This window comes from Elaeis guineensis, chromosome 15, assembly GCF_000442705.2.
Source record: "Elaeis guineensis isolate ETL-2024a chromosome 15, EG11, whole genome shotgun sequence".
Classification (NCBI taxonomy): domain Eukaryota; kingdom Viridiplantae; phylum Streptophyta; class Magnoliopsida; order Arecales; family Arecaceae; genus Elaeis; species Elaeis guineensis.
This window is the reverse complement of record NC_026007.2, coordinates 70,601,017-70,613,031: the sequence shown is the minus strand read 5'-3', so window position 1 is coordinate 70,613,031 and position 12,015 is coordinate 70,601,017. Positions and strand designations below refer to the sequence as shown.

Sequence of the window (12,015 nt, the reverse complement as noted above, 5' to 3'; positions counted from 1 at the left end):
CACACAACATAAATATGATAATCAGATTGGATCGGATCGGATATAATTGGATCAAATAAAAAATAAATCAAAAATTTATCAACCTAAATTAACCTATTTATCAACCAAAGATTCTAATTCGATCCATGATAGATTAAAACAAATTAAATAGGTTAAACGGTTCGCCATTGCTGCCTCTATCACTAATATACAGTTCAGCTCTCCATCAACTGCCTCAATCATATGATAAATATAGGTGTCAATTCATTTCAAAAAAGAAAAAAGGCATCAATTCCAGATGCATATGTATAACTAGAAACATGTCTATCCCCACTAACAAAAAATCCAATGGGACATTGGCCATCCAAGGAGGATTCTCTTGATATGTAGCGTTGATATTAGCAGGGGGGCTACCAAAGGACTGGAGATGTTCAGGCCCAAGCCTGGCCCAGACAAGAGATAATGTCCAAGATGGATGCAATGGCCCATGGTGTTGAGGCTCCAAGGACCAAGATCGTCAGCCCAAAACAGACTGTCATTTGAAATTCAAATACTTCTTCGACCGTTAATTCGGCCCTCCACAACCCTCATCATCTCCGGAGAGAAGCTTTTAACCCCACCAGAGGGAGAGACCCCAACGTCTTCTTCTTTAGAGAAGAGCACAGAGACCTCCAAACGCTGCTGCTATGGCCTCCTGTGATCTCAAACCAGGTAAAGGAGATGAAGCTCCCCAAGAAGAAGGCTCCGAGGAGGATGAAGAGTTGTCGGACTTCTACGCGACGGATGATTCTGATGAAGACCCGACGTTTGACATCGTCGAAGAAACACGGTCAGCTCTTTCGACGATTTCGCTCGAGAAATCCAAGTCCCGGTGAGTGGAGGATTCTCTTGGATCTGGTTTTATGAATCTAAGAATGGTCATCGGAGATGGATTTGATGATGTTGTCAGGGATCTTAAAAAGGAAATTGAGATGGGAAATGAAGATTGGGGGGAGCCAGCGGAGGTCGAGATTCCAGAGCTCAATGAGAAGGATGGGAAATGTTTTGAGATGGTTGAAAAGCTTATCAAAGGTTAGTAGAAGGTTCTCTTTTTTTTAATTATTTTTTGTTATTTTTGTCCTTTTGGGTTGAGTTGGATGGAGATAATAGATCAAGACTTGAATCTGTTCGTTGGGATTTTTGTGTACCAAGTTATCTTTGACACCGACAATAGCTGTTAAGGTGTTTGCTTAAGTGGTAGGAAGAATTAGAAGGATAACATTTTCTCTGGTCTCGTTCTAATGTTCAACTGAGATCTTGGAATGACTATGTAAATTATAGATCAAGACTTGAATCTGTTTGTTGGGAATTTTGTGTACCAAGTTGTCTTTGATGCCGACAATAGCTGTTAAAGTGTTTGCTTAAATGGTAGGAAGAATTAGAAGGATAACATTTTCTCTGGTCTCGTTCTAATGTTCAACTGAGATCCTGGAATGACTATGTAAATTATTTCTGAATGAATTTTGAGCTTGAGATGGGCCTGAATACGAGATTTCTGGACATTTTAATACCTGGTAATTTTGAGAGCATTAAAAATGATTGATTTAATTTATTTGATTTTTCAACAAAATTTGATCTTAATTTTGTCTAAGTCTCATCAACTACTCACGTATCAGTCCTAGATCTTTCTACTCGGCTGAGATGTTTTTGTAGTGCATATCATTTGGAGCGTTTGGCTTGAAAGATAGTAGAACCTTCAAGGAGTAATTGAGCTTTGTGGAGAAGACTTTTTCTGTTATTAAATTCCTGGTGGTTATTTGGATTAGGAGTTACAGCGAGAAGAAACTGGGAAGGATTAACCTGTACTTAAGTCTCTATTACATTGGGTTCCTGTAAGGAAGCTGGGGTGGGTTGGATCTTGTGTTAGCTTGTTGTATGCCTGCTGTATGACTGTTGGCATTTTTTTTATTCACTTTCTGAACGAATTGGATTGGACTTTGTCCAGTCTCTCTCAAGAAAAGATTACTATTCTTTCTTATGCAAACCAGATTGTCTTTGAGGGATTTAAACTCATGGCCCTGAGGAAACTTGCTCTGGTACCATGTTGATTAGCTAGTAAGCTTAAGATTTTAGGGAAGGAATCAGTTCATGTCAGGCTTAAAAAAGCCTATTTAAGAGCAACCTACGTATTTGACCTTGTGCACTGAATTTATCCTGTCTATCTTATCTTGTGTTTGAGTACTGCTATTCTTTTTTTTTCCCCCAGAAGGAACCAAGTTAATTGCCGTTCAGTACTCATACAACCTTCACTCAGATGTTATTTTGATTTATCAGATCCTTTTTTTAATATCTTATATCTTCTTTTTTCACTCTTTAGTTGTAGTCAATTACTCATAATCAAGGTCCACAATTTCGGTACCGGATATTGTAATGGTACCTTACCAATTTGGTATGTCTCAGTATGGTTCGGTACGCACCTCAGTATGGGGTGGTACAAGTTCTGTAATGATCCAAACTTGAGTTTCATATGGGTTTCCATATGATATGGTGTGGCATGTCTCATACAGGATGGTACAGCAGTCCATGCTTCGTAACTGTATCTTTAGGATGCTTTTCTATTTCTTATTACATGCTATAAACTGTGAAAGTAAAATGTTTATATTGTTGACATGATAGATGGCCAGTTGGAGAAACTAAAAGTTGATCAGTGCAAGGTGTATTTGAGGAAGTATGGGCTAAGATTGACAGGCAACAAAGATGTTTTATTGGAACGCATCAGAGAGCATCTTGAGTAGGTTTTTTTTTTTTTTCTTGCTTTTCTCACAATTTCATACATATAAAAAATTCTTAGTTCAGAAATTTGTTTCCTAGTTATGTGGGCAAGGATGCCACAGAGCCAGTCTGGTTAGATTCTATATGTGCCATCCTGGGTATGTTTCCTTACATGCTAGAGCATTAGGCTCCTCAGGGATGCATCCCTATTGTCACATTAACATCAAACCCGAACTATATTCTGGCTATACTAGCTGGATGATGGCCAATATAATCATCTGATGAACATGCCTTTGTTTGGAAATATTTACAATTAGAGCAGCAGATATATGGGAGAACTTATTTCCCTTCATTAAGGATAAATTTTGTTTTTCTTTTGTATGCTAAATTTCAGGGTCAAAGATGGTGGTGGGGAGAAGAAGTACCCTATTTCTAGCTTTGCCTTGAACTGCAAAGGTAGAATAGTATTTCCATTTCTTCCATAACACAGCAATGTGAATTACTGAATAAATATATCAATGGGACCTCAGTATCCTAAATTGATTTCTGTAAATGTCAAGCTTGCTTTTCATATATACGTGAACAATGATTTAATACTTATTTTTTTCCTTTTAAAACATAAACCATAGAATATGAGTCCATCAGAGAGTAGTATTTGAGTGCACTTTAGACCTTAAGGTAGGCTCAAATGATTACCCTTGTTAGTTAAGTTGCAATACAATCCTTGCTATGATAGACTTTTTCCTATGTTAAATTCAAGCTCCCTGCATCTAATTTGGATGTATATACTCTGCTCTCTCTGATACTTGGTTTATTTGTAGGCGATGCATGCACAGGTGATGTGGTGCTGTTCGAGCAAAATGTTTATGAAATGTAATATTTCTTTCTGAAGTTGCGGTTATCTGTGAAAGGCTTAAACTATGTTATGGTTCACTAGCATAGAAGGTTCCCAGATTATGGTTAATCATCCAAAGTGTTTGTGCCCTGGTTCTTGTATTTTGTTTTTAACATGTTCTTATTGCCTATCATTGCCCCAGGTTCAGTATTGCTTCTAGGAGTGCCACGGGTCCTTCAAGTGGTACAAGGCTGATTGCTGGCCGGATAGTGAAGGAAAGTTATGGTGCAGCCAAGCAACAACATACATTTACAGTAAGCAAATATCAAGGCACTATAGAAATCAGATGCTAGACATTAGTCTAGTCTTTAACATCCAACATCTAAGACATCTGTCATTTGGACAATGAATAGATTGAGGTGCTATGGAGCAAAGGTGAAAAACCATTGCCTCCCCTTTATCCCCTCCTCATCAAGGGAAGGAACCTCTACCGGCTTAAGACAATGAGGCAGGTGGGTTCTAGCATACTGGTAAACCTTCATCTTCACCCACTTGTGCAAGTACTTGCTATTGGAAAGGCTGATTTTGATTCCTAATGTACAGAGATGGGCTGATGAAGAGAAAAGGAAGAAAGTTCTGAAAGAGAAGCATGCGAGAGGTTCTATTGCACGATGTGCAAGGGAGGACAGGATCGAGCAAAAGGAAGTGAGGAAAATAAACAGAATAATTAGGTATTGTCTGAACTGATTACTTTTTTTTTTTTCCTTGAGGAAAAAATGATTACTGTTTATGTAAGATCTGTGCAATTTAGTGCACAAGTAAATGAATGATGCTTGCATCATTGTGGTATCAAGTAGGGTTTGGGGAAAAGAAATGAGAGGGTAGTCAGTATCCTCACTATCTATTTTTCAATTTTTTCTAATAAATGCAGCTGAGATTTTCAAAATAACATCATAGCATCTTAAGGAGCCATAAACTTCCCACTATTAGGTGTTCACATTATTGCCGTATCATGTAAGGCCTGTAACAGTAAATAAAACATTTCTTCTGGTCTTAAATCTTTCCAATGGAACCTGCTATTTTCTTTAAAATGACACAATAATATGATTTTTTAGCATTTCTGCAAGTCAATTAAGTGAATTTCATAAAGAAAGTTCTAGTTCTTGCAATTGATATAATAATGAACAAAAATTCTTGCTCTTAACATAATAATGAAAGTTTAGTTCTTGCATCCATTGTTATAAACATGCTGTTATCTTCTGGAATCAGATATCAAACAAAAAATTTACTGCTAATGATATTATTTCTTTGAGGCTAATAGCATTTTAAAGGATGTCATATCTATCATATAACAGGATGAAGGAGAACAAGCGCAAAAACATACCAGCAGAACAGAGAAATCAACATCAACTGAATCCACTCCAAACAGATCATCAACTAAAAAACATTCAGCCCTTGCAGCAGTCTCAGCATCACCTTGATGCATTTAAATCAAAGGTTCTTAAACAAATGCACTTTCAGAATGATAGTCGAATCAAATCTGACAAGATAACAACTGCTAAAAATCATGACAAATTTTTGCCTCAAAAAGAAACTTATGACAACTGTTATCAAGTTCCAAAACCAGCAATTAGTAAGTTTCAGTCTAGCAGCACTGATCCAGTTCTCAAGCCTTGGAATTTTCAGTTTCCTCTGTCTTATGATCCACCACAGTTTTATGAAAAACACCACCAGCATCATCAACAACCTTGCGCAACTGCCCATTATCAGGCTTACAGATATCATCAACCACCTTGCCCAAGTGCACACTACTCTTATAGTCAGCCATCAGCATCGTTGCATTCTTGTGAGTGGAGTCCACAAAAACAATCGTCATGCTCAAATTCTGTCAAAGTAAGCTCACCATGACAGCTGTTGGCGCTGTCAAATTATTTCAATAGATGTCCACCACAACAGCAATCGGTATGCTCAAATTATTTCAACAGAAGTCCGCCACGGCAACAATCAGCATGCGCACCATCAACTCGCTTGAGTTCTTTCCAGAGTCCACCACGACATCATCGTCCCATACAGCAACGACAACTTTGCCGCTTCTATTGCCAAGGGAGGTGCTACTTTGGAGATAACTGCAAGTATGCGCATGACTAAGAGAATGAATTCAGTTCTGATATCCAGCAACTTTGCTGAAGTTTACATGATATTCAGCAACTTTTGGTTTGTCGCTTTTGTTGCTTCAATGAGTTTTGAAGCTGGATGCTGTCAATAAATTTGAGTCCACCAAGAATTCTGTTGAGATGAAAACAATTTTGTATCTTAGTGAAATTATTTTGGTGGAAATATACTACTTGGTCTACCTGCATACCATGAAAGGCAAATGATGAAGCAATGTTATCATGGGCATATTACTAGATTAGAAGCAGCTCAAGTGAAATTTCCTCTGTGAATTTAGTCATAATCAAATTCAAGCAGTTTAAGTCATGGAGCAGAACTAGCAAGATTTTGCCAGATGAATGAGGGTATATGACCATGAAGAAGATGGGAGATGATCTAAGTTCCCTTTTTTTGAGAAAATTTTGGGAATAGCCAACCCTCAATTTTCCTTCTTAGCAAAAAAAGATTCTTACTCTTGTTAATTTGTCATGGAGAGTTACTCAGTAACATAATTGCAGAATCAAAAAGGGCCTGTAATGGTAAAAGGATGCATGCAATAATCTGCTGTCTGATGCAACTTAGGTTTCATTTCTTTTTTGGAAATGCAGAGTAGCATTTTTTTCTCATTTACATGCAATAATCTCCAAATTCTTTTGCATGCAATTCATCACAACAACCATTTACATGCTCAAATTCTTTTGAATGGAGTCCACATCAACAACATCATCTAATGCATGGCAATGACAACAAGGCTGCTACCATCACCCAGAGTGGTGCTATTCTGGAGACAACTGTAAGCATCTATATAAATTCTATATTGATTTAGAACTAGGCAGACCAAATCCTAAACACTTTCAAAATAGAGACCTAATTGTCACGCCCCAAATTCGGGACATAACATGGCCATGTTATTGAGGGTACAGCCTACGATAACATGAAGCCAATCATTTATAATCAACTAAAATCCTTCATAAATAAAACATAATAAAAGATTCAATTCCATTATTTATCAAATAATTAAATCAATATTGGTTCGGCATCTAAATCCAAAAGCAAATATCAACCCAAGTCTCAAGATTCATAAATAAATAACTACATAACTACAAGTCTATGATCATAAAATAAACTAAACTTCTACTGCAAAATTTTCAAGTTTGCTATGCAGATCTCCAAACTTAAATCTTTTATTGGTTCTAACATTTTTCTCTATAAAAAAAAAAAAGAAAAATAAAAAGATATGAGCTACACTAGCTCAGTAAGTAGAACTGGTACTTTCTTATCAGATCAAGCATAAGTTTTTTCATAATAATGCAATATTTATGAAGTAACAGTTATTACAAAAATAAATATTTCATAAAGCATATAATAAAACAAGTTATAAATCAAATCATGCTTGCATAAATCATGAATATTTCATAAACATGAATCATAAATCATTCTTATCATGTATTTATGTCATATTTGAAAATATTACTCACAGATATTCGTGCTAAAGTCTCTATTATACCCGTGACAGGGTCATGTTTCTTAATCGACAGATTTTTTATTTTGTATGCTAACTTTATATCCGTTGACGAGGCCATATTTCGTGTAGATGCTAGCTCCGAATGTCGATCTTCTCAAAAAAATTTGTTCATAGCTACCTGAGAGCATTTAAAATTCTTATATCTTTTTCTTAAAATATACATATACATGGATAGAAAAATAATAAAATTCATGCTTCATAAACATGCTACTTTCATAAAATATATTCATAAAATCAATGCTCATAATAAAACATGATTTTTTATATCTCATATGTTGATCCTTATTTTATAAAAAAATATGATTTCATCATCAATAATTTTTGCATGAAAAACATGATCATTTAAAAATAAATAACGAACGTAAGATTCACTTATCTCGATAGTCCTAGATCTTTAGTCTTGCTTAAATAAATCAGATAATCCTATTTAAAATATGAAATTATAATCAATTTTCTTTCAATGAGTTCAATAAAATTAAATAAGGAAAGAGATTGTTGATCGGATGGTCGGTCCGATAGGCTGTCCGAACACTAGAACAATTCATGGCCTCCTAGCTGAGGATCCTATTTAAGCAACTCTAATCAAAGAAGCATAGAGCATGAATTAGATCAAGATTAAGATCGATCAATAGAGTTCATCAATAGTGGATTTCAAAGATACTAGACAGACCCAATATTGATTTGATATATGATATAAATATCAAAGCAGTTTTAGATCATCTTGTCGGAGTCAACATAGATTCTTAGAAGAGAAAGACATGACTCGATAGGGGTTCATAGGTATTTTTAGAGAGAAAAAGTGGGTGAAGAGAGAGAGTGGAGAGAGAATCTTCGTACTCCTTAAAAGAAGAATCTGTGATCAAAATCATTAGAGATCATATCATGATGACTCCATAGGGGTCAACGATGACTCTATAGGGGTCAACGATGATCAAACAATATGAATTTCTGACAAGAATCGGACTAGGATCAGATAAATTGCACGACTATCAAAGTGGTTCTGGATCTCTTTGAAAAGATCATCTTAGATTTGTACCAAAGCCCATGGATTAGATGAGAGAAAAATAAGGAGTAGAGAGAGACATAAAAGAGGAGAGAGAGATAGGAGAGAGAAAATCTTCTTTTTTTCTTTTTTTTTTCTTTTCTTGTAATTCTTTTCTTCTTTTTTTTCATGGCCAAACAGGGGAGAAAAGGGCAGTTCATGGTTCTTGGCTGAAAAACTGACGGCGACCGACGGCAGCAGACGACCGATGGCAATGGGGCAGGGAACGGCTGGCGGCAAGGATTGCCGGCGGGGAAAACATGGAAAAGATCCAAAAATAGGGGATCTAAGGGCTTTCTCTTTTTTTTTTTTTTTTTTTTTTGATTTTGGCTGTTGATTATTCACCGGCGGCTGTGACTTCACCGAGAAGCATTGTAGGGAGGCCGAACAACCCGACCAAGGGTCTAATGTCAGGTGACGATAGCATCAATGGCTGGAGAAGGAATAAATCAAAGTCGAAAAAATAGGAGATTCTTTTATGGTGGATTTTCGACGAAATCGGTGGCCTTCGGTGGTGCTTAAGGTCATGAAAAGATAGGGAAGAGAGAGGAGGAAAGATCGAGCCCTTACCTTGGCTCCGGTGATGTTTCCGGCTTCAATTTCTGACAGGCATGGTGAAGGAAATTCGACGAAAATTGGAAGAAAAAAATAGGAAGAAGAGAGGAAGAAGACTGAGCTTATCGTGGTCGGCTTTGGACGAGGGAGGAGAGGGTTTTATATAGTGGAGAGGAGGTCGAATCCTTCCCGGACTAGACTTCCTCCTCGATGAATTCGTGCGGAAGAAGACTCCCAGCGGGAGTCTTCAACATTTTTTTTTCCTTTTATTTCTTTTCTTTTCTTTTGTTTTTAATTTCATGCCCTAAGAATCGTGCAAGGGGAATTTTGGGCCGGGTATCACATTTTACCCTCCTTAAAAAAAAGTTTCATCCTCAAAATTTGGAATACTTGATATTTTAAACATTAAAAATACATAACCCTCGTACTGTCTTTAAGCTTCCAAATTATCTACGTCTCAAAATGCTTATTCCAAAGTCTTCGACATAAATCATTATATAGTATTTCAAAACTAGATTATTTCCATCCGTAAGATAATGAATTTCTTTGACCTCTTAATCGTGGCTCAAAATACCATAATTCCTTGCCCGTAAAATTGTTTGCTCTTGATTGATTTCATATGAAAATTATAATCGACCCCGTCTAGTCTTTATACATATAGAAAAGTCTAGAACATTAGATGCTCATCATAATCTCCAACCTTCTTTATCTTTTTAATTTCATATTTGATGTAACAATTAAACTCTTATCATAAAAAATCTTCGAATCCATTCAAACAAATAGAGTAATAATATCAAAGCTAAGAAAAAGATATCTATATCCAAAATATTATACATTCGAGCTCAACCAATGAATATTAATCCACTAACCTTACACTTAAAATGCTCAAAATTTTTTTGACCATTTCTATAATAAAGAACCAATTACCGAAGATAGTATTGCAACATCTAAATGAGCTCAAGAATCAATAACCTTATCTTTTCATTTGTCATTGACGGTCTTTTTTTACAAAAATCAAATCTCCATTCATATCACTTATTGCATTAGTATTCTTAACTAGTTTTAGTATAATTTAATTACTGCACTTTCTATTATGTACTTTAATATAAACCCATCGAATTTTTCAAGACTATCGGATGAATCCTGGCAAAAGATCCAACCTTCCAAAAAAAAAATTATAGATAGAACTAAAATAAAGCTTTTAGTTTCTTTATCTCTACTATTCTTCGAGCATACCACATTAAAATTAAATTTTGATCCATTTTTTATATACAAAAATATTGCATAAGCTTTCACTGCTCATCTAGAATTCAATATATCTAGAATTAATTTGGAGTAAGTTAACTCTATATTTATCCGACAATCAATAGGATGATTTCAAATCAACCTCTCTTTGTAAAACGATGAACTTAAATCTCCAACAAATTAGATGACCTCCAGCCAATACCATTATGAGTAAAATAAATTCAGTTATCTCTTATAGAGCTTCCTTTATCATGACCCTTACATCAATAACTAAACCGACATGAAATTTGTCGCTTATTTGTTGAAACTCATATAAGTCTTCCAAAAATTTGATAATAACAAGATACCTTATATCAGTCCCAAAATCTAAACTTTGACTTAAAATAATTAATGCACTCTATTATCTTCAATAGACTTAAAAAAGATCAAGTAATCCAATATAAAAGATGACAATATAAATTATTAAAGATTTCACTAATATGTGCATGTCATCTAATCCACTAATAAACCAAATATATATATATATATATTTTATTCACCTACAAATTTTATACATGATCCTCTTGTAGATTTAATACTTGAAAAATATTTATTTCTTATATGATGTAATTCTTTCTTAAGCCACATCCTAAACAAATTTATTCCAATAAATCTAAAATTTGGAATGATCAAATAACTAACATCAAAATTTGAAAAGCCATCATGATCTTCACCCATACCAAGTTTAGAACTCCGAAATAATCTAAATAACAATTAAATAAGTATACTCAATACAACATATCAATATGTCCTATTTTATTCCAGAATCAACATCTCTCATACGTAGGTCAAGTCTTATTTATTGAAATCTAAAACATAATTCATCTAATTCTTTAATACACATCATATACCACTTTATGAAAAAAAATTCATTATAATGCCTATTGATCCGAAATTCAGACTTTGAATTCTTCCTGCTATTTTTATCATGTTTCTTGTGATCATAACCTTTATACTTAAATCCCATTTTAGTCATAGTCGTTATTGATCATAATCTAAGCTTTGATATTACTTAGCCCTAATCACTTATACCATAGTTTCAAATAATCATAACCTAAGCTCTGATATCATTTCTGTCATGTCCCAAATCCAGGACATAATATGTCCATGCTATCGAGAGTACCGCCCACAATAACACAAAGCCAATCACTCATAATCAACTAAAATTTTTCATAAATAAAATATAATAAAAGATTCAATTCTATTATTCATCAAATAATTAAATTAATATTGGTTCAGAGCATCTAAATCCAAAAGCAAATATCAACCCAAGTCTCAAGATTCATAAATAAATAACTACAAGTTTATGATCATAAAATAAACTAAACTTTCACTATAATTTTTAAGCTTGCTGTATAGATCCTCAAGCTTAAATCCTCCGTCGGTCCTAACCTTTTTCTCTATAAAAGAAAAAAAATTAAAAAAATTTGAACTACACTAGCTCAGTAAATAAAATCGATGCTTTCTTATTGGATCAAGCATAAATTTTTTCATGATAATGCAATATTTAAAAAATAATAGATATTACAAAAATAAATATTTTATAGAGCATATAATAAAATAAGTTATAAACCAAATCATGCTTGCATAAATCATGAATATTTTATAAACATGAATCATAAATCATTCTGATCATATATTTGTGTCATATTTAAAAATATTGCTCATAGATATTCATGCTAAGATTACTATTATACCCATGATAGGGCCATATTTCTTAATCGACAGAGTTCTTATTTCATGTGCCAACTTTATATCTGTTGGCAGGGCCATGTTTTATATGGATACTAGCTCCAGATGTCGATCTTTTCAAAGAGATTTGTTCACAGCTATCTGAGAGCTTTTGAAATCTTTATATATATATTTTTAAATATATATATACATAGATAAAAA

General features: G+C 34.3%; 1 protein-coding gene across 1 annotated transcript; it reads left to right on the top strand.

Moving 5' to 3' along the window:
* The first annotated feature begins 581 nt into the window (after positions 1 to 581).
* Positions 582 to 5,904, top strand: LOC140854158 (uncharacterized). Its single transcript, XM_073249675.1, has 9 exons — positions 582 to 850; positions 929 to 1,050; positions 2,635 to 2,749; positions 3,125 to 3,186; positions 3,552 to 3,603; positions 3,768 to 3,879; positions 3,979 to 4,077; positions 4,169 to 4,296; positions 4,921 to 5,904. The coding sequence occupies exons 1-9, from the start codon at positions 666 to 668 to the stop codon at positions 5,471 to 5,473; spliced, it is 1,428 nt and encodes a 475-aa protein (XP_073105776.1). The 5' UTR covers positions 582 to 665; the 3' UTR covers positions 5,474 to 5,904.
* Positions 5,905 to 12,015: the final 6,111 nt, after the last annotated feature.

Coding starts and splice junctions, on each gene's coding strand:
- LOC140854158 (XM_073249675.1), top strand. CDS start 666: ATGGCCTCCTGTGATCTCAAACCAGGTAAAGGAGATGAAGCTCCCCAA. Junction 3,880..3,978: donor AGCAACAACATACATTTACA/GTAAGCAAATAT, acceptor GACAATGAATAG/ATTGAGGTGCTATGGAGCAA. Junction 4,078..4,168: donor GGCTTAAGACAATGAGGCAG/GTGGGTTCTAGC, acceptor CCTAATGTACAG/AGATGGGCTGATGAAGAGAA.